Below are 22,424 nucleotides of genomic sequence, written 5' to 3'. Positions count from 1 at the left end.
GCTGAAACGCTAAAGAAACTTCACAATGACGGGTGAGAGGAAGGGATGAGTCCAGCACATACGAGGACCGCAGCTGGGGCCACAGAACAGAAGCTTCTGAAGCAGTGGAGCAGTAACAGCCGGACCCCTAAGACCCAACCTCACGCAGGCTTGTTTGGGGTGGAGGAAGACAGTAGAAAATCTGCAATCTGCACTCATTTCTTAATGATGGATACAAGTGTCAACCGAAAATATTGCACATAGTATCAGAGGCATGTAAACCACTGAGAAGGTTCTGGAAAGAATAACTACAGGTGGAGAAGATTCCCCAAATTTCCTTCAGGAACAGAGAGGAGTTGATGTCAGTCATTTGGGAGTTACTAAGAAGTGGTGGAAAAAGAACCCCTTCCCTATCCTCAGTAGGCAGACTTTTAATCAAATAAATCTTCATCATGGCTGTGCCTGAAGGATCCAGTAAAGGTATTACTTCTTCATTTTTCCCAGTAAACCAGCATTCCATTACCTCGCTAAAAAAAGGAAGAAAGAAATCCTACACTGGGACGTGGCCTGTCTGGCTAGAACACCAGCAGTGCTTGCAAACATCCCCCCCTGCCCACTTGACCCACTACTCAGGGCCACACACATGAACCCCCCCACAGGCTCCGGGAATGACCTCACCCCTCAGTGCTCTGAGTGGGGCCTGCATCCTTCCAGGAGGCTCGCAGAACGCAGAAGGTATAGAGCAACATGCTGCGCAGAGCCGAGGTGATGTCGAGACGGCCACAAGCTGCACGAGAGCCAGCACAGCCCAACAGCCTCCTCTGCTCTTCAGTGACATCTGTCAGCTTCATTGACGCGATGGCGAGCACCTCCTCTCAATATGAAATCAGCAGGGTTTGACTAGAGCCTGCTACTCTGATGCCTTGTTGAATTTTCAGATCCAAGAAACTTCTGACTCATCTCTGGGAACGGATATGTATCATTTTTCCACGTTAAGTCACCGGGGTGACTTGTTACGGTTCCGAGGCCCTGACCTTACTGAATGGTTGGGTCACACCTCTGTACAAAGTCCTGGGACTACAAATTTTAGATATCACAAGTGCCCACTGGCTACCTTCCCAAATACTTCTACTTTAAGGCTTCCCCTAACATTCAATCTCAGTAACATACAGTACATATGTCATTAAAAGGAAAGTCACTTAAGAGTAAAAAGTTCCCCCCACCTCTCATCTTACTGAAGGGCTTTCTGGTCTCTTACACTGCCCATGGATGCACAACCTGCAGGTTGCTTTGCGCCTGTGGGTTATAATGCTCTCTTGTTTTTAAAGCTTTTCCTCTTGTATTCCAAGTAAGTCTTGTAAACCACCAGAAAATGCCAATTCCCTAAAGCCCTGCCCATTATTTGCAGGCTACAACTGATGTCAACCTATGAAGCTTTTTAAACATTTAAAAAAACAAAAACAAAACAGAAAAACCACACACACACTTTGGCACGTGAGCCTTGAGTTATTTGAGCATGTTCACGTTTCCCGCCCCACCCCCCCGTCCCAACATTTGAGTCACTGTTTTCGGAGAATGACGACCCCTTCTGCCTCATGGAAAAGGTCGCCATGAAGCACTGTTGTTTTAAGTAGCAAAAGGAGAAGGTACAAATGCTAAACTGGCCCCAAAAACAGTTCTTGTGTTTAGCACTATAATTTACGCAATGCTGCAAAACTTTTGTACCAGGATGCCTAGTTTCAAAACTGCTGGTTGATTAAATATACATATACATATAGATATAGATATAAAAATTACTAAGTCAACATTTGCTGTTTTCAATGTGAAAACGATAAAATGTAATTCTGAATAATTGTGCATTTGCCATAGGGTCCTTGTTAAAGGGACCATAAAAATAATTTTGTAATAAAAAAACTCTTATTTTTAAGTTTAGTATTGCCCTCAAGTTCAAAAGTTTGGAGCAAATGTACTGAGTAATAAGCAGGACTGGAATCTGTTCCTGACAGGGATCTGGAAGCCTTACATTTAGCGGTCCCCGACAGCAGGCCCAGGGAACCTCACAGCCACTTACTAGCTCTGTGTTTTTATCAGCACAGGGCTCCGCAGTGCCTGCTGACCCCACGAAGCCATCAGATCTGAACACTGAGGAGGCCCAGTAGAGACCGGCTTGGCCTCCATCCCTCGCCTCGTTGGTGGCAGATGCTGCAGCAGCTCACCTACTCCCTGTGCAGAGCTCTGGGGGCACAGACATGCTGGGGCTCTGCCTTCTCTTAAGCTACCAGACAAAGCAACTGGGGGAGGGGAGGAGGCCTGGGTGGGGACCACTGAGCACCAAGGCTGAAGGTGATCCGGGAGCTGACCTTCTAATCAGCTGCAGGTGGGAACAGAGAAAGGAGCGGACATTCCAGTGACATGGAAGTTAGCTGTGCAGGAAGGGAAAGTGCGCTTAAGGTAGCTTAAAAACAGATGAAGCCCAAATTGCCACAGAGAGGGATGGAGAACAGAGACCGCCCCCTCCACGTGCCCCGCCAGTCGGCCTTGCTCCTTGGATTCTGTGGGTTAACATTCATGCTTTCTGATGCGAGTCTGCTCATGAAGAAACAGGAACACACGTTCTCCTGGTTCTGGCAGGTACACAATTTTCTTGGCAAAGTTCTTTTTTGCCAAGTTCAGTTTTATTTGGTTGCTGTTCTGAACCGCTGTCACCGGAATTCGTAGATGGGTGCACTGTGTTCAGGAACATGGGTTAGATTGAGGGACTGATACCTGCAAAGGAGGGAGAGACAGAAATGCGAGGTAGTCGTCTATCGCACACTGAGCAAATGTTGTCGGAAGAACCCCCCGACCAGAGCACCTGACGACTCACATGCTTGGACTGAACACAAAGTCATCCTATACTTCTCAACCTGAACCTAGTTTGATTTTTTCTTTCTTTTCGGTTAATCCTCCTGAACCACACATAAGTTAAATTGTCTTCAGGCATTCCGCCCTAAGTATGAAGCAACTATAGTACGTTTTACAAGAACAAGAACCTGGTAAGTTCTGGGAGCGGCTACAGGCGGAAGCCCTGGCCTCACCTCCACCTTCCACCCTCCCTCTCTCCTAGCAGCAGTTCAGCTCCGTTCACGGAACGTCAGGCTATAACATCTTAAAGAACCGCACAAACGACACAGGCATGTCCTACTTCTCATGGTCCCCAAAGAGAGCGTGTAAATAGCGATTTCGCAGCTACCCCTAACCTTATTTCACCATCTTTTTTTTCTTTTCTGGTGGGGTACAAGGATCCGAACCCTTGACCTTGGTGTTATAACACCACGCTCTAACCAGCAGAGCTAACCAGCCAGCCCTCACCATTCATTGCTGTTCTCTCATTTCCCTAAGTATGGCACTAGGCTTGCGGAATAGTAGAGATCTGAGGTGTCACACAGAGGACGGAGAAACAGAGGTGGACAACCACACTCTGGGACAACAACCCTGGACACATCTGGAGTCGGTGACTGGAGTGTTAGTTCTTTTCTACTTGTTTCACATAGAAGAGAGGAAGAACACAGGTAAAAACAGTTTATATCTTACCATAAAAAAAATAAAGAAAGGGATGGGAATTAGCCATCAGGAATAAGCAGATCACAATTACAATAAGTACTACTTTATACCCACCATAGTGGGTGTTGGTGGGGAGAAACTGGAACCCTCATACACTGCTGGTTGGAATGTAAAATAGTACAGACATTGTCAAACAGTTTGGCAGTTCCTTGAAAAGTTAAAAATAGAGTTACCGTATGACCCAGCAATTTCACTCCTAGGTATCTGCCCAAAGGAATTGAAAGCAGGAACTCAGATATGTGCACATCAGTGTTCACGGCAGTGTTATTCACAATGGCCAAAGGTGGAGACAACTCCAGTGTCCATTAACTGATGAACGGACAAAGAAAATGTGGTATGCACATGCAACAGAAAATTACCTGACAATAAAACTGAAGTTCTGATATATGCTACAACATGGATAAACCTTCAAAGCATTATGCCAAGTGAAAGAAGCCAGGCACAAATGCTACATGTTGTAGGATTTCATTTGTATAAAGTATTCAGAACAGGCAAATCTATATTGAGAGAAAGTAGATTAGTGGTTGCCTAGAGCTGGGAGGGGGTTTGGAGGTGATGGCTACAGGGTACAGGGTTTCCTCTTGTGATGAAAATGTTCTGAAATTGATGGCTGCACAACTCTGTTGATATATGAAAGACCATTGACTTGTGTACTTTAAATGAGTGAATTGTATGGTGCGCAAATAATATGTCAATAAAACTGTTATTTTTAAAAAATTATGCAAAGTTTAAAAAAACTTACTTGGAAACGGAACAATTACTGAAAGCCTAATAGTTATAGCTACAGTGTTGGCATTTATTTGCAGATATAATTTTGTGGCCACTGAACAAGGAATTTGGGTCAATCTAGGTAGGATCACTTGCAAGTCACAGAAGTGTGAAAAATTTGAAAGGAAATAAAGTGTTTCTATATTCAGAAAGGAAACCAGGTATTTTATGGTATGGTTGACCCTCCGGGTGCTTAAAAAAGCAGCAAAGAGGCATGAGAGCCCCCAAAAGGTGATAAAAGCTTGCACTTGAGGTGGTGTTCTGTCCTTCACCTTGGACGAGACACAGAGTAGGACTGTAACTCACCTGGCCACTAGCTCATCAGACTGAAATTTAGTGCATGTGGGACCAACGTCTAAGGAATACAGCCACAAAATGACAAAGGCTGCTGATAGCAAAATTTACACTCTTCACAGTGAATTAAATTACATTTTAGTTTCTGATTAAATTTGGGAGGACAAAACCAGCAAGACTGAGATAAACAATGCCAAAAATACAGTACTGCTTAAAAGTATTTAGAAATGAGTTCCTTCACCTAATACTTCATTTTTCATCTCATTTACTCTGCTCTGTGGATAGGGATAAGCCCCTACTATGAGCAACTGAGATCATTTCAGCAGACCCTCAGCATCCAAATAAAGCATGAAATCTATACAGAGATAGGCAGAGAGATTCTCTTTTGGGCGTGGTGAGCCAAGGCAGGGGGGCGGGCAGCAAGCCTCCGCTGTGGCCTGTGGCCTGTGGCCTCTGGGGTCCTTACCATTCTGAACTCCTGTGGTAGTAGTAGCCCTCTATGGAGGCTGCTGACTTCTGAAAGCAGATGTAGTAGAAGCCAGCAAAGGAGGCACCGCTGATGTCTTTGATCGTGTGATCTGGAACCAGAAACTGTTCCTGCATGCAGATGAAGAGGTCAGTAACACAGCACCACCTGTCACCCTCTGGGCCTCTCTGTTAAGCATCCGGGGGTTCTAAGGACCACTTAAGAAAAGACACATTCCCACAGTCTAACCCAGACTTACTGGGTGACTGGGTTCATCCTGACTTCCGAAGAGTGCTCCTGGAATGTTCTATATACTAAAGAGGAAAATGCTCACTGGGATCAGAAACTAAGAAGGTACCATGGTCCAAACATCTAATCAATAAATCAGTACCTACTTACCTGTCTGCCTACCTGCCTAGCTACCTTTCAGAGACCACAGACAGAACAACCGGGGAGAGTAAGTTTCTGCTCCAGCTCCCAGGAACTGTCACTAGGCTCTTGATGATGTCTAGAAGACTGAGTAACTTCTGTTGGTCTGTGAATCATTCTGAGGGCAGATCAATTACCAGCAGCCACAGTCAATTACCGTGATACCCCCTCCAAGAGCTCTACACCTTGTCAACAGCAAACAGAACAGGCCTGTTCTTGATCAGGCACCTTATGGAAGAGGCAAGCTTGCTACCTGTAGTACAGCCAAGAGTTGAAAGGCCGAGTCCTAGCACCTACTCTCTGGGAGAGACGGTCAGAAGCCCCAGCGCCTCAGGAGGTCTACTAAAGGCCCACAGGTGAGTTGCCCCGAAAAATTCTTTGGAGACAAAATGCTTCTATTGCTTTTTTTTAAAGACACTCTCCTCCCCCTTGTTCAATCTTTGAAATTGTAGTCTTTAATAAAATTAGAACAAGCTCACAAGGGTGGGGCTCACCGTTTACTCTCTACACCTAGCATCTGACACTGAACAATGGTGATTCCCCCACCAGATGTTAGCCGTATGAAGTAAAGATTGAGAATAACTACTGAATGGTTCGTCCTTATGAAAGCTGGCAAAATTTCAAGATAAAACAACTTTTTCCTACAGATCAGGAACTAGGGGTTGAAGGTGGGTGTATGTTCACAAAGTCACTTAACAAACTTGCTTCATGCTTTTGCTATCCTGTGGCTGTTAAAGCAGGGAGCACAAACGACTTCTCAGCTAAAAGCCAATTCATCGAGTCAGCCAGATGGCACTCTCCGAGGGCTGATGAGTCGAAAACCCACATTCCATTCCTGGTCCCTCATTTCCTGAGCTGAGTAGCTGAGACTGTGCCGAGCCCCAGAGTAAGGACGTAGTGGCAGAGACCAGTCACTCCAACAGAGCTTAAGCCTGTGGTGGGAGTAGTGGGATGACTAAGTTCAGAGACAGCTTGGCTATGCCCTGAATCCACAGAACACTTGGAATGATTCAACTTGGAGGTTCAAAGGGATTAGTGGGTGGGAGAAAGGAAAGGGAGAAGACACAAACAACAACGTCAGAGGGTGATCACCACCTGGGCATGAATTTACCTGCTAACTACTAAACAGTGTAACCAAAGGGAGCTGTCTGGGATGTCAGCAGTTAGTTAACCAGTGCGTGCTCTGGAGCCCTGCCTGCTTTCTACAGGTGTGCAAAGACCCTGCCATGAAGACAAACTGTGACAAGCACTGGACATAAGCAGCCCCTGGTTAGAAGGCGCATCTCAGAGGAGACGTGTGGGGTGCCTTACAGCTGGGGCACGCAGCGAGTCTCAGAAAAATGCCTGGGAGGGAGCTTACCTTCCACCTCATGAAGACGTAATCCCCATTCTTCAGCTCTTCATAATCAAAGTCATCTGAATTAAACGATTTTGCATACTGGTAAAAAGCCAGAAACTTGCCCTGAAAGCAAAAAGCAGAGTATGATAATTGACCAGCAGAGGGAGAGGCAGGTGTCAGAACTACCCTTATGTGCCCAGGGGCAATCATCTTTTCAAAGGCATGACATCTAGTAGATGCAGTTCCCAAGTACTGAACAGGGAGCCTGTGGCCGCCCCCACTGAATGCAGACCTGGACTCTGGGACAGACACCTGGACTCCAGCTGAGGCCCCCTAGACGACCCTGCCTAGTAGCAGGCCCACAGAAAAGGCCAGAACACGCGAACAAACACACTTCCAGGGGCCTTTTCTCAGAACACCTTACCACAGACAGACGAAAGCTAAGAAAAATCAATGAGCAGATATCTGTAACTAAATCCACAGGAACAGAAAGAGTCAGGCAGAACCACTTAGTAATAGCCTGTCTAGCTGCAAAGGAGAGAGAGTTAGTGTAGTCCTCTGACACTGTTGGGGTTTGGGCCAGCTAGTTAAGTAGACACTAGAAATGTGTAATGTATGATTAAGTTTAAAAGGAGACTAGGAATAGTTTACAAAACTGTATCTTATGATCTCATTTTTGTAAAAAGACAGAAAAGTATATATACCCAAAAAAGATTCAGGAAAAGGTTAACAGCTGTTTTACTTTTAGGTGTTGTTATTACAGATGATTTTTTCCCCCCAACTTGTTTTTTTCCAATTACTTACTTACTTATTCATTCACTTATTTGTTCATTTATTTTGACGGCTGGCTGGTATAGGGATCGGAACCCTGGACCTTGGTGGGGTCACCATGCTCTAACCAACTGAGCAATTGGCCAGCCCTGCTAATCAAATTTTTTACATTAAGCATGTATTAATTTTATAAGAAAACATCTTAAATAAGAAAACAAGATATAGAGATATTAAATTATAGATTTTGTCACACAGATATTTTTATTCTAAGTAGATTAAATATATCTTGACTTTATTTTTTTATTTTTTTAAAAAAGATGACCGGTAAGGGGATCTTAACCCTTGACTTGGTGTTGTCAGCACCACACTCAGCCAGTGAGCTAACCAGCCATCCCTATATAGGATCTGAACCCATGGCCTTGGTGTTATCAGCACCACATTCTCCTGAGTGAGCCATGGGCTGGCCCCTATATCTTGACTTTATAGGACCACCACAATACCAACTTTAAATACCACTCAGGAACATTTGAGGATGCAATACAATGCCTCTGGTTCTACTTTACAATGGAAAAATGATACCACAGGTGAAGTATATTAGACATTATAAATCCCAGACAAATACAGGCTCAGTATAGAGCTCCAGGAGTCCCATGTGGGGATATGGGAATCCTCCGTGAGCTGGGAAAGTTATGGGAAATGCTGAAGACTGCAAAAGTGGCCAGAACTGCTGGAAGAGGAAAAATTCCACAGGCCCAGCTCCTGCATCCTACCAACTTAGCATGCTAGTGCCCAGGGTGACCTTCTTGGTCCCTCTTTCACCCAAAACATTTCAATCCAATCTAGCAAAGGCTATAGTCCTAGATATTTTCCAATATTCCAATGGAGGTCAATGGGAAAATTCAGAGTTGCTTTCTAGGTATTTCATTTCTTGCCAAACTAGCCTAAAACTGAGTTGTCACTGGGCCTCAAAGACTTTGTTTTTTGCAGGACCAATTTGAAATGGAAAACAAAGTTGAATGGAGACAGGCTGTGGTTTACTGCAAGGAAGAACTTTCTACACTGGGGCTGTCCAGGAAGGGAAGAAGCCACCCCATGAGGCAGGAGGCCATGCAGGAAGAGCCTGGCATTGGCAGGGGTGGGCACAGCTGGCACTGGGGAGCCCTCCAACTCTGCTTTCTGATGCCGGCACCATCACACATCACCTGGGCTCCCCCAGCCTTCTAGGTGCTTGGATTTTGCTCATTCTCTTGCTATTATAAAGACACAAATGACTCTCCAGCGTTTAGTGTCCATTTGCTACAATAGTCACAAAATGTAGATTTCAAAAAGAATTTTAAAAAGCTCGAGCTTAAATTTAAATTTAACAAACTTCAGGGCCGGCCCGTGGCTAACTCGGGAGAGTGCGGTGCTGATGACACCAAGGCCATGGATTTGGATCCTACATAGGAATGGCCGGTTTGTTCACTTGAGAGAGCGTGGTGCTGACAAGACCAAGTCAAGGGTTAAGATCCCCTTACCAGTCATCATTTAAAAATAAGTAAATAAATAAATTTAACAAACTTCAGCATTTGATAGATGCTCCTTTCCTAACTAAAGTGAAAAACGTTAATAAGCAAAGCAGCTGATTTATGTTGAGGGTAACTCAGACAATGTCTGCAGGAGTTCTCTCCACAGACTGCTGTGCCAGAATCAGGAGAGTTTAGACAGCCAGGAATGAGTAGCAATGGGGAGAACTAGTTCTAGAATCTTCAGTAGTGACAAAATCATCTCTGGTTGGTTTACAGAGGGTAAACACATTGGAATTCCTCAGCACTAAACAAAAATTCATCATCGCCATGGTCAACTAAGCCAAAAGTCCATTATGACAGGTTGAGCAGCAGATTTCTGAAGACACGAGACTTGTGTGACAACCAATGGAAAGACCCCAGGACAATACCTCTAAGTTGCCATGGAGTGTTCACTACTGGTAAATGAGAATGCTCCACACTTGACGGTTAAGAAGGGAAGGAGCCTGGATTTTCCAGTGATGTCCTGATGGTACTTAAGTTAACACGGTCCTGTGTCTGCTGGGAGCCAGGATGAAAAGTGACAATGTGGTCCTGCCCCCACGGACCAGCCAGTGGGAGGTGGGCCCCACAAACGGCATCTCTGTCTCGGGCCTGCCCTGCTGCCAGAGCCGACTGCTGGATGCTTCACAGGGTTTTCTCCAAGCAGAGGTGATCAGAAAGGAACAGTGGATAGCAGATGGACAGATGGTGGGAAGGATGGGGGATACTGTGAAGATTCTGACTGCTAAACAAAGTTTTGGCTGGAACTCTGGGGACTGCTATCATCAGACAACCATTTGCTATTTAAAGGTGGGTCAGACGGTATCTAAACTCTCCTCCGAAGGAGACAGAACCACAAGATTTGTATGTAGGAGCAGGCTTCCGTTTGGCTGCAAAGCCCCCGATCACTCCTAATAGAAAATGAGGCCTCTGGTGCCAGGCGTTTCATCAGTCCTCCAGCAGTCCCCGGACGACCCAGCGCAGATCAGAGATTTACTCACCCAGTGTTTCCGATCGACATCTTCATCCGCGTCCCACTTGCGAGTTAAGAAAGGGTGTTTTTTGCTGATTATTTCTCCTTCAAAGAAGGTCGTAAGGGTTGGATACTCCTATGATAAAAGCCCAAATATCAAAACAAGATGCTGAATGCGAGTTTCAACTTTTTACAAAGGAGGAATCGACCCTGCTTTAACTTCTTCCCAGTACCTTGTCATCGCTAACTGACAATCCAAACCAGAGTTAGACCCAGCTGATTTACCAACAGCTGTGGAAACGAATCTCAATTTGGACTGTCCAGGTAGTGGAGGGTCTCTCGGACTTTGCGGACTTTGCCAGAAGCAGAGAACCCTTCTCTGACTTCATTTGTTATGTGTTGGTCTCTCAGAAAAGAATCTGGATGATTTCCACTACAAGTAAATTCTGAATATTCTATCATACAAAGAAGATTATGACTTAGTAGATTTTGCTTTCCAATGTATACACCCTAAGAGGCTCCAAAATCACAATGTTTACAACTAAGTCTCCCCCAAACCATGGACCGTTCCACTGGTGCTCACACTGGCTCAGTTGTTTGTTTTTTTATAAAAAAAAATTCTTCAAGTTTCTAGGGGTGGATTTTTTGGTAGAATACCTTGATATAATGTGGTTACATTTAATTCTATCATATGAACTGAAAACAATTTATATGAGGGAAAATATATGTACATTATGTCTACAAAGTAAAATCACAACCATTAAAAAACATGCCACTGAAAAAAATAAGGAAGCTGTCACATGCTGCTTAGAATGCTCTGTTAATTTTACTTGCTATTTGTTTATGTGCTAATAGGTAGGCACCAAAGATTTAGGGAAAAAACAATGAAAAATTGAAACAGTAAAAAAGTCTACTATTTCTCTGCATTTGTAAAAACCAACCGACCAAGCAACCCACCCTCAGCCTGGCTTGCCAAGACCCTGGTATTTCTTGGGAGTACGGTCATGATAGCCACTGGCCTGGCAACCTACAGATTACAGTCCTAATATCCCCAGGACTAGAGTTCCCATTTTTTTTCTTCAGAAAGCCCCTCAGACATCTGCATATATTTAAAATAAATTAGCAGCTCTATTCTCACAGAACAATGGCAGGGCATCTTTAAATTCCAACAGAAAACACTAAAAGGAAAATCTCTACTATCACTAGTGACTAAGTACTGGGAACCTATGTTCACAATCTTCCTCCATGTTGTGTTCATTGTATTCTCAAGATAAAATATTATGTATTTGAATTGCTGACATAATGAAAATGAAGTTTAAGAAGAAGGCATATAAAGCATATATTGTTTTGGTGCAATAATGGTAACAGAATATGGGGGGAAAGGGACTCAAAAGACATAACTATTTTAGTATATAGTCTTTGTCTTGAACTTTACACAAATACACATACTGTAAAACAAAACAAAACGTTTATGAGACAATCAGAGAAATTAAACAATGGACATTTGATGAATTTTTTTTAGGTGTGATAATGACATTGTAGTTTTCTTTTTTTAAGAGCTCTATCTTTTAGGGATACTAAAATACTTTGGGATGAAATGTCTGGAATTTGCTTCAAAATGATCTTGGGGGAGAGGGGAGTGAAGAGGGGTTATAAAAGACATAAGATCAGCTGTGAAACAAAAATATGGCACATGGAGATTCATTACACTCTACTCTCCACATTTGCAAGTTAAAAATTTCCATAATAAAAAGTAATAAACACAGGGCGAGAGACATAAAGAAAAAATAAATAAATAAATAAAAGAAATTAGTTCTGGTGGTTTTGCCACTTCTGCCCACTTGGCCTGAATGGAGCTCAGGACCTTCCTGGGATGCTGCCACAGCACATGCCACTGTTTCAGAGGCTCCTGGGAAACAGTTGCCACCACTGTTTTAGGTGACTGAAGATGCCTGCTTTATGGCGACACTGCTGAGGCACTGTTTTCTTAACAGTGAACTTCAAAATATTATAAATCTAATATTCCCCCCAAACCACAACCCCCTTACCCAAACACTGTTGCTGGGTTCCTCACACAGATGTTCATATATACACGGAAGAAATTAAAAAGGAGAAACTTTCCTGAATGGAAACTTAATTTTTAAGGTATAAATGAAACTATACTAATCTGCTTTAGGAAGGACTACTGAGGGAAAAGTTCCATGTAGGTCAGCACCTGATGAAATTTTAAACTAGAAGCTGTATATATAGTTTTCTAAGTTTTGATCTTTAATATTTTTTCAGAACTTCCACAAAAGAGATAAAAGAACAAAATGATAAGATATCTAACTGTATTAGACAATTAAAATATTTATGGTTTAAATCCACAGGTTTCCCTAAAGAATGATTCTGCACCGGCTTTTCTCTAAAAACCCTTTAGACAGTACATCTGATTGTTTACAAGCTACCCCCAAACTCTGAGAATTAAACAAAATAAATACCGAGTGAATGAGATTCAATAAGTACAGAAGTCAGCAAAAAGATAAAATATTTCTCAGGGCAGGAACAAGAAATTCAAGCACCTGACAACAGCCAAATTTGGGGTAATTTACAGAGCCAAAGAAAAAAACCATGTTAATATAAAGAGGGATATCAGAAAAACAAGTCAGAGTAAGTGAGCTGTAGCAGCACCCGCCTCACAAAGCAGGAGTGGCCTTCCTCCAGCGGGTCTAGCTGTGGTCGACCATTTAAGTCATCCAACCCACTCCTCTCACTGACTCCAGGCTCACCCAAAACTGTCTGATGATGGGTACCCTGACTTGCCATGTCTTCTAGGGGATTAACATTCAACTAGCCAGTAAGTCAATGAGAACTTCTGGAACATGCATGTACCTCATTCTGTGAGTAGACTGGCATGTCTGTTTACACATTAGTCTCTTGTGAGTCTGGTTACTGTGACCTGTCTCCCTGGTTCTAAGCAAGTCTAGCACAACCTCAGCTGGAGCTTCTAAACCCTTCCAAACCCATCTAATGAGTGAGTGGAGGGCCTAACTGTGACCCTCCCAACCCCCAAGGCTGGGCTCTTGGGGAAAGGTCCCCTCTCCCTACCGGCAGCTGGCTCAAAAATGCAAAGAGAATGTTATTTAATACCCATTTTTTATGATTCTGGGATTTTATTTCTAGAAGGCACACAAACTTTAAAGTTGTGTTTTTTTAAGGGGCCAGCCCGTGGCTCACTTGGTAGAGTGTGGTGCTGATAACACCAAGGCCACAGGTTCAGATCCCTACATAGGGATGGCCGGTTATCTCACTTGGGAGAGCGTGGTGCTGACAACACCAAGTCAAGGGTTAAGATCCCCTTACTGGTCGTCTTTAAAAAAAAAAAAAAAAAGTTGTGCTTTTTGTTTGTGAATGTCAAGTAGCTAAGAGGCAAATTATCTCCAATTTAATAATTAATTTTCCATGCCGTGTACACGGGGAAGACAACTACTACAACTAAGACCTGAACCATTCATTAATTCATTCATTCATTTATTTTTAAAAGATGACTGGTAAGGGGATATTAACCCTTGACTTAGTGTTGTCAGCACCACGCTCAGCCAGCGAGCAAACCGGCCATCCCTATATGGGATCCGAACCCGGGGCCTTGGTATTCTCAAGGTTATACTCTGCACCCAATTAACAAATACATTTGACTGCCTAACAGTTGAGTGTATTCTGTGTTACAATGTTTTCTCTCACCACAAACTCAAAGGTTAGAACCCATTTTTTTGTTATCATTTTCTACTCATACTTAATTGGATTTCTTCTGGGCGGCTGACCAGTACAGGGATTTTTTTTGGAGGGGTGCAGCTGGCGGGTATGGGGATCCCTACCCTTGACCTTGGCGTTACAAAGCAGCATTCTAACCAACTGCGCTAACTGGCCAGTTGGATACTTTCCTGAAGGTAGAGATACCTTTTGTCTCAACAGACTTCATAGGAAATCCTCAAACTTCTAATACTTTATAGAAAAGTAGGAGAACCAGATGTAATCAAGGAGGCCAAAACAATTGTTTCAAGACCGAAGCTAATCAGGGCTTTACAACAGTATCCCACATTTGTATCACATGCTGGTTGACCATTTACTTTGTTTCCTCCCCCCAGGACTGAGTAGACAGAGCAGGGATTTTTATTTTTATTTATTTATTTATATTTTTTAAAAAAGATGACCGATAAGAGGATCTTAACCCTTGACTTGCTGTTGTCAGCACCATGCTCACCCAGTAAGCAAACTGGCCATCCCTATATGGGATCCGAACCCGTGGCCTTGGTGTTATCAGCACCACACTCTCCCGAGTGAGCCACAGGCCGGCCCCAGAGCAGCGATTTTTAATTCTCACTTTACACATGAGGAAACTGAAATGAGAAATTAAAGGTCAGAGAACCATAAGGGGCAGAGTGAGAATGTCACCCCAGCCCCTTTCCCTCCTCTGTCCAGCACAGCAAAATACTGCTGGATCATCAAGACCAGGAGAACTGATAAAAGGCCAAAGGACACTGCAGCCCGGGCCAAGCCCAGGCACTCACGGTGGAGTTCAGTGGCCAGTTCAGTCACCTCCTTCCTCTTCCTGTTTACTCACTGATGGAAAAGGATGCTCCTTCTTACTTTCGAAATTCCGAGGAGTTCTGAGGTTTTGATGAACTAAGGTATTCAAAGAACTTAAAACCTCCGTTCTTGTATGAGTGATGCTTATCTCAGAGGGTGGTGGTTGTGTTCTTACAATTTTTTTTTCCCCAAAAAAGGATTAAAAATAAAATCAATAGTGTTGGTTGCATTGTGACATATCTATAAACTTTCTTTAAAAGATTTGTGAATCTGTATACTTCCCAACAGGATACATCAAAACTGCCTGCTTTATGTTCCCCATACAGTAACAACACTTAGGGATAGTGTACTTTTTAGGTCTCAAAGAGCTGTGCTTAGCCCTACAAATCTGCTGAGCATATCACAGACCTTCCAGGTCTAGTTTGTACGGCAAGTGCTTACCTCAGTAAGGCCTTTAATCTTCAGGTACCCACAAAGGTAAGAGTTCCCCGTGTCGACGTGCTAGAAAAAAAGGACACACAGCCTGTTACAAATGGATGAACTCACTAGGGGACACACCGGAGGGTACTTAGGAAATCCTGGGAGGCCAGACCAGGTAAAGGAGGCCTGGGAGTCAGTGTACGCCCAGCACTGCTTAAGGCTTACCTAGCCTTTGGGATCTTCACGACTCCTCCCTACACACATGACTCTTCTGATGAAGCAAACTGATCCCAGGACCCTCTCAACTTCCTTCAGCCAATTATCTCAAGACTGACATGCCTTTCTGGAACAGTGAGCCCGCTCAAACCTCACTTTCTGCACTGTCTTCAACACAAGTCTCCCATTGATCTACAGACCTCGTGCACTGCTGGGCACAAGGTCTGTATCTGTAGCTGTACGTGTGGTGTCACCCCAACTCCAGCTGCACTTTCTTCCTGAAGTCTTTCTATTTCTATTTCCATGTTGCTCAATCACTGGTCTAGAAGTCTACGTCTCCCCTATCATTCACACTGAGCACTGTCCTATATTACTTCTTTATGACATGAACAGATTATTCAGGAACAGTCTCTTCTGAAGACTAATGCAGTAAAAATTTCAGTTATGAACCAAAATGCCAACCAAAGACTGAAGATAGTATGCATGCCTGCTCTGTCCATCTCATATACGGATGCTTGTGTTTCTTAATGAAAAGAGTCAGGAGCCTACAATAAAGAGGATTAATAGGCACAGTAGATTTATTTATTTTTTTTTTAAAGATGACCGGTAAGGGGATCTTAACCCTTGACTTGGTGTTGTCAGCACCACGCTCAGCCAGCGAGCTAACCAGCCATCCCTATATGGGATCCGAACGCGGGGCCTTGGTATTCTCAACACCGCACTCTCCTGAGTGAGCCACGGGCCGGCCCAGGCACAGTAGATTTTGAGGTTTAGCAGCCACCAATTACTGTTTGCTGAGACACTGATGGATGCCTCTCCAACAACCAATTTCCTCTTTTTCCACGCTGGTGGGGCCCAGATTTTGTGCTGGCACCTACCCTGGCCCCATAAGACCTGGTTGACCTTGATGGATCTAAGGCAAACATGTGCCCCTGTCCCCTTGCGAGTCATCAGTTTAGGGGTGAGTGACCAAGTTCTGGCCAATCAGATGTATATGTAAGCCTCCTAGGTATGTTTGGGAAAGATCACTGGATTTTGAAGATGCACACGAGGAAGAAATGGCTTTTCTTCCCCTGGTGGGGGTAGTATCTCCACACGGTCTCCAGTCCTGGGGCAGCTATCTAGAGATCAGGAGAAGAAATAGGCCAGGAAATACCAAGGATAGCAGCACAGAAAGATGGAAGGAATTGGGCCCATCATGGGTCCCCAAATTAATCAACCTGGCACCACGTCACCTCCAAACTCCTTGTAATGTTAGATAATAGGTTTACTTATTCTTTAAGCTATTTTGAAATGCAAAACATGGTTACTTGTAGCTAAAAGCATACCAACTAGTACATTTCATCCAAATCTATACAGACTCACCCTGAATAGACAGAGCTCCAGACTTCACTACAATTTGATTCACTTACAGTAAACCCCTGAATTAAAGCAGAATGAGGTAAAACGTAGATGCAGTGTGGTGAGATTTTAATGCTAAGTGGGGTCTCATTTCAAGAAACTAGAAAGGCTTTGTGGCAGTTACCAGATTTGGGAACTTGACTACTTCCAATTATACCATAGATCAAAGACTAAGGCAATCCTTAAAAACTGTACTGAACTTAGTCAGCCAGATGATGTCAGCACCAAAGCAAAAGAGATTCAATGAAGCTAAAATGCCTTCACAGTTTGGTGCTGGTAACAAAGGTATTCCATGTGAAAACTGTCAAAGCATTTTAAATATCCTCATCTGCTGACCTTGGCATTGGACATTATCTAAAACAGCTGATCTACACTAACATGGTTCAGGAAAGAACTTTTATTAAAGGACACAGAGCTCTAACCTGAGGCCTTAAATTTCATGTATTCAATTCTCATTGAATTCAATATAGTTTGGGGTTTCACAGCTGCCAGAAAGGGTATCAGGTGGCAAGGATACTTGCTAATAAGATTAAAAATTGAACTGCAAATTGGCTAACATTTTGTATGGATTATCACATGCTCAAGAATCAGAATTTCAGTGGCCTCAATTCCACCATGTGTCTCTCCCATTCTGCCCAGACTGATCTTGATGATAACTGGTAAACTCAAATACACCACAATGTGTACAGCTTTAACCAAATGACAGGCCAGCATCTCAATGAGAAAGATAACAAGGCAAATGTTTAGCAAGAAGGTCTCACAGCACAGCTGTGTCCAACAGCTGCTCTTTTTAATATTCCCTTCACAGTGCCCCGGGCTTTGCTCTACTGTTGGTTTCTTGGATGGCAGAGGAAGAAAGAGTAATTATAGTAGGATAGGAAAAAAAGAGACCCAGTCAGAACTTCGCAAAGGTTTGAGGAACTCTTTAAACTGGAATCTCAAAGAAGTACTTCAAAAAGCATATGAAAAGGTGCACAACATCATTAGTCATCAGGGAAATTCACCTCAAGACCACAATAAGATATCACTTCAAACCCACTAGAATATGGCTATGATCAAAAAGATGAATGACGGCAAGTGTTGGAGAGGATGTGAAGTTGGAACCCTTCATACATGGCTGATTGAAACATAAAATGGTGCACCCACTTTGGAAACCGCTGGCAGTTCCTCAAAATGTTAAACAGAGTTACCACATGACCCAGCAATTCCACTCAGCTTTTTATCTACCCAAGAGAAATGAAACATATGTCCACATAAAAACTTGTACGCCAACGTTCACACCAGCCTTATTCATAATAGCCAAAAGGTGGAAACAACCCAAATATCCATCAGCTCATCAGTGGACAAACATAATGTTTATCTGCACAACGGGCAGAGCAGCTCTAAAAAGAATGAAGTGCTGACACATGCTGTGACATGGACGAACCTTGAAAACATGATGCTGGGGCTGGCCTGTGGCTCACTTGGGAGAGTGTGGTGCTGATGGCACCAAAGCCATGGGTTCGGATCCCATATAGGGATGGCTGGTTGGCTCACTGGGTGAGAGTGGTGCTGAAAACATCAAATCAAGGGTTAAGAGCCCTTTACCGGTCATCTTTATAAAAAAAAAGAAAACATGATGCTAAGGGAAGGAAGCCAGTCACGAAAGGACACACACCATATGATTCCATTTATATGAAATGTCCAGAATAAGCAAACCAGAAAAAAAAAAAGATCAGCAGTTGCCTAGGACTGGAGGGGAGTGATGGCTACGGGATATGAAGTTTCTTTTTGGGGTGATGAAAATGTTCTAAAATTAGGTTGTAGTGATGGTTGCACAACTCTGTGAATATACTAAAAACTTTTGAATTGTACTTCTTAAACAGGTGAACTGTACAATATGTGAATTATATCTCAATGAAGGTGCTAGGAAAAAAAAAGGAAGAAAGAAAGCAGGAAAAAAGCTGAGTTATGGACATAAGGCAGGAGAAGTATTCTAAGAAGCCCAAGTTGGAGAAACTAGTCCTGGCTGAAAAACCAGATGATGGGGCAATTCACATGCCGCTGACTAGTCATGATTGAGAACAAGCAGCTCACCAGTGCACATGCAGGGCGGTGTTACTTGGCATGACCACCGCCCCCACTGTCAGACATCCTACTCAAGTGGCTTCCAGCCACTGGCCAGGCTTCTGCTCTGGGCCACCTGAGGCTTCTTCCAGTTCACAAGGAGATTGACACCTGACAGGAATTGAGAAATGACACACTAGTGACAGAAGGGAAGAGTTGCTGCAGTAACCAAAGCAGACTTCTCTGTGACACCTAGCAACCCTGCCAGTTCTCCCCCACCACATCTGAAACCTCAAACTAAAAAATGTGCACCAATTCAAGACCATTCCAAACACGACCCACCCAGGGATCTTACTCCCAGAAAATTTTATGATTAGTTGGGGAAAAGAAAGCCTGCACCTTCATACTAGATTCTCACATTATAAGCTAAAAAGAAGAGGATCACCACATTAGGTATATAGTTATGAAGACAAATACCTCAGCCACAACAGTTTTTCAATTCAATAAATACCATGGCTCATGATACAATTGCAAGTTTATACAATTGCAAGATATGATTAACCTGAAGATGTAGTTTTCAAAATCAAAAACACAGAAAACGATTTATTGTCACAAAACAGTAAGAAAAAGAGAGACTGATGAGTGCACTGCAGTTAGTAGAAAGAACTAACTTTCCAAGACCCAACGTCTTTTGGCTGGGAGACCTACTTGACCAGGAGAGGCTAAGATTTAAAACAGAAAAAGGGCAAAAGGCCAGCATGAGGAACAGACACACTGTACGTTCCTGCCTCACACCCGGGAGTGGCGAGGCAGCACACAGAGCTTCAACGCTTCTGGAAGGGCTTTCAAGGGGACACGTGTTGGGAGGGGTTTGGGAACAATCTAGGAGGTGGGTGTCAGACTAAGGAAAAAGGGCAAAGAAGGGGAAAGTGGGTCCTCAGGCAGGCAGGGGTAGGTAGAGAGGAGGAACAGTTCTGTGGGGAAGAGAGATAAAAAGTAGTATTCACCACCGCCAACCTCCTTCGGCTGGGAGAAAGTGTCAAGCAAGAGAGGGCTGAGGTACGGGAAAGAGCTGGGGCAGGTGAAGCTGTGGTTCCAAAGCTGATCAGGGACTGGCAGCAAGTACTCAGAAATCCAGGTCACACGGGAGGAGGTGAGTGGACATCAAATAAAACTGGGTGAGTTAGATTTCCTAGTACATGGGTATCAGAGATGGGGAGGAAGCCCTGTGCCTGTGTAGATAAAAGTTTAGAACACACACACAAAAAAGAGGGTCCCTTGGAACCAGGAATGAACAAGATGAAGGTATGGGTGGGGAGGCTGGGGAGACTGAGAGCAGGCTGGAAGTGGCCACAGAGCAGGGGTAGGGGGTGTGAGAAGCTTGGGGTAGGAAGCCTGAAGGTGGGGGCAGCAGGGAGGAGCTGGGTGACTGGACCATGAAGAGCATGAAGCAGTCAGTGGTGGTGGTGATGGGGGGCGTCCCCAGGAGGCAGGATCCTAACAGTCTGTGAGGAGCCCCACCAAGGGGCATCCAGCATGTGAATGCCTGGTCTTGAGGGGAGGATGTCAGGATCTGAGGAACCAGTTGTGAGTTGGGGACTCTCAGCCAGTGGAGGGAGGGTGCTCCCCACCTCTGAGAGGGCTGATCGAGCCTTCCCCAGGAGGAGGAAGGCCCCAGGAGGAGGAAGGCCCCAGGGTCTGCAGATTCCTGGAACTGAGGAAAGGGGAGCATGTCTCAGGTCTGGGAGAGTCTAAGAATCCGACCCGGGCCCAGCCATGGGGAGGGTCCCGAGTCTGGAGAAACCAATGGAGAGTCCTTCAGGGCCTGAGAGGGACTGGTGGGAGGGCTGATCTAGGGGCGACAGGTCACGGGAAGGAAGAACCCAGGCCAGAGAGGGGCCAGTCATGGGGGAGGCTTCCGGATCCTAGGCGGGCCGGTCACGGGCTTCAAGTCTGGGAGAGTGTTCGGGGTCTGCCAGGAACTGCTCACGACAGGCCTCGGGTCCGAGGGGACAGGTCAGGGTCGGGGGCGCGGAGTGTAAGACACAGCTCGGTAGGTCCCGGGTGGGAAGCGCCGGGTGCAGGAGGCCCCGGCGGCGAGGGCCTGGTCCGCAGCTGCGGGCTCGAGGAGCCGAGGGCGGGCATGGCCCGTGAGCGCCGCGAGGAGGCCCTCGGGCCCCGGCCCGGCCCGGCGCTCACCTGCAGCACCACCTCTACGTCGTACGAGTTCCCCTTGCTCTTCTGGTGGCCGCGGAACTTGGAGCCGCTGTAGAGGAGGCTGGTGGCCACGCCGGGCTGCTGGGTGTTGATGGGCGGCGGCGGGATGAGCGAGGCCGCCGAAGCGGCCGAGGCACCGGCCGGCGGGGGACACTCGGTGCGGACCGGCATCGCGGGGTCCCCCGGAGCCAGGGCTGGGGGGAGGGGGAGAGGAACCGCCGCCGCCGCCGCGCGGGAGCCGAGGAGGGTGGCGGGGAGGGAGGGGCCGGGGCACGCACGCGCGGGGCGGGGGCGGGGGCGGGAGCGGTGACCACCCGCCCGCTGCCTGCGGACCAAGCGCTCCGGCCGCCACCGGGACCCCGGGACCTGCGAGCCGGGCCTCCCCGTCCTGAGCTGGGTCCCCCTCCCCACTTGCTCTCGCACACACACACACCGCCCCTTCCGATTGGCTCGGCCGCGCCGGGGAGGGCGGGAGCAGGCTCACGCGGCGCCTCCGCCCATTGGCGGGCGGAGAAAACACGTGGCGGGCTGCGCGAGAAGCCCTCTGGGACTCGTAGTCTTCTTCCGAGGCGCGGCGCGGAGGGGCGGGGCGAGGTGCGATTATGACGCTAATTGACGGGGTGTGTGCGCGAGAGGCGCGCGGCGGCGACGGCGCGCCGTTGGTGTCATGTGCAAGATGGCGGCGTCCGGGGGAGCCTGAAGGCTTGGGGAGGAGTGCGAGGTTTCCGTACAGCTAGAGCGTGCGGCCTGGGGGTCCTTTCGCTCTGTGTTCACTGTTCACAGGTTTCGCGCCGCGCATCTTCCGAGGCCCTCGGGTGCGATGTGGAGGAGCTGCCTCCGGCTGCGGGACGGGGGTCGCCGCCTCCTGGACCGGGCGCCGGGTGGCCGCACCGCCTCCGTGGGGCCAGGGCTATCCCCGCAGTCCCCAGCCCGGGCCTATGCACCCCCGACAGGTGAGGCCAGGACACGTTTCCTTTTGGCGAGGAGCCGAGCCGGGGTAAGGTGGGCTGAGGGCTTCGTCTTTGCAAGGCGGGATGAGCGGTGCAGGGCGGGGTGACCGAGGCAGGGTTACGCAGGCCAGACGGGTTCCTGTTAGAGATAGGAAAGTGAAGCCCAGACGAGGGCAGGGACGACCCGAGGAGGCACAGTGCATGATGGCACGAGACGGTAATTGATATTTGTCTTGTGCAGCTTTTCTTAAAGCGTATGGCTCTTCTTTCTTTAATAAGGGATGCAGGTATCAACCGTATTTTCAAACAGTACTTTAAGGACTGTGAGTGGTTTGTAGAGGGCAAAGACAGGCCTGTATGACTGATTTCTGTGTCCCCAGCTCCCAGCACTAGACCTGGCACAAAAGGGGCCTTGAACCCAGGTCCTCAGTCCTCCATC

At 46.1% G+C, this 22,424-nt stretch overlaps 2 protein-coding genes across 4 annotated transcripts in view; one reads left to right on the top strand and one right to left on the bottom strand.

Annotated features, from left to right (window-relative positions):
- Positions 1-1,530: 1,530 nt before the first annotated feature.
- GID4 (GID complex subunit 4 homolog) lies at positions 1,531-21,834 on the bottom strand. The gene is made up of 8 exons (XM_063109850.1): positions 21,810-21,834; positions 21,520-21,731; positions 21,018-21,473; positions 15,177-15,236; positions 10,198-10,305; positions 6,900-7,001; positions 5,111-5,241; positions 1,531-2,745 (listed from the first exon to the last, which is right to left on the bottom strand). Exons 1-8 carry the CDS (start codon positions 21,832-21,834, stop codon positions 2,682-2,684), a joined length of 1,158 nt encoding a protein of 385 aa, XP_062965920.1. The 3' UTR covers positions 1,531-2,681.
- The window catches only part of ATPAF2 (ATP synthase mitochondrial F1 complex assembly factor 2), an 18,624-nt gene continuing 17,905 nt past the window's right edge, over positions 21,706-22,424 (top strand). For all 3 annotated transcript variants that reach the window (XR_010024618.1, XM_063110976.1, XM_063110975.1), the window contains exon 1: positions 21,706-21,988. Coding sequence is in view for 2 of the 3 variants with exons in the window: in XM_063110976.1 (XP_062967046.1) it covers positions 21,856-21,988 (133 nt within the window). In the remaining variant the exon portion in view is untranslated. The remainder of the gene's footprint in view (positions 21,989-22,424) is intronic.

Source organism: Cynocephalus volans, chromosome 10 (genome assembly GCF_027409185.1).
Source record: "Cynocephalus volans isolate mCynVol1 chromosome 10, mCynVol1.pri, whole genome shotgun sequence".
Lineage (NCBI taxonomy): Eukaryota > Metazoa > Chordata > Mammalia > Dermoptera > Cynocephalidae > Cynocephalus > Cynocephalus volans.
The sequence above is the reverse complement of the archived record's forward strand: the minus strand, read 5'-3'. Positions and strand labels throughout refer to the sequence as shown.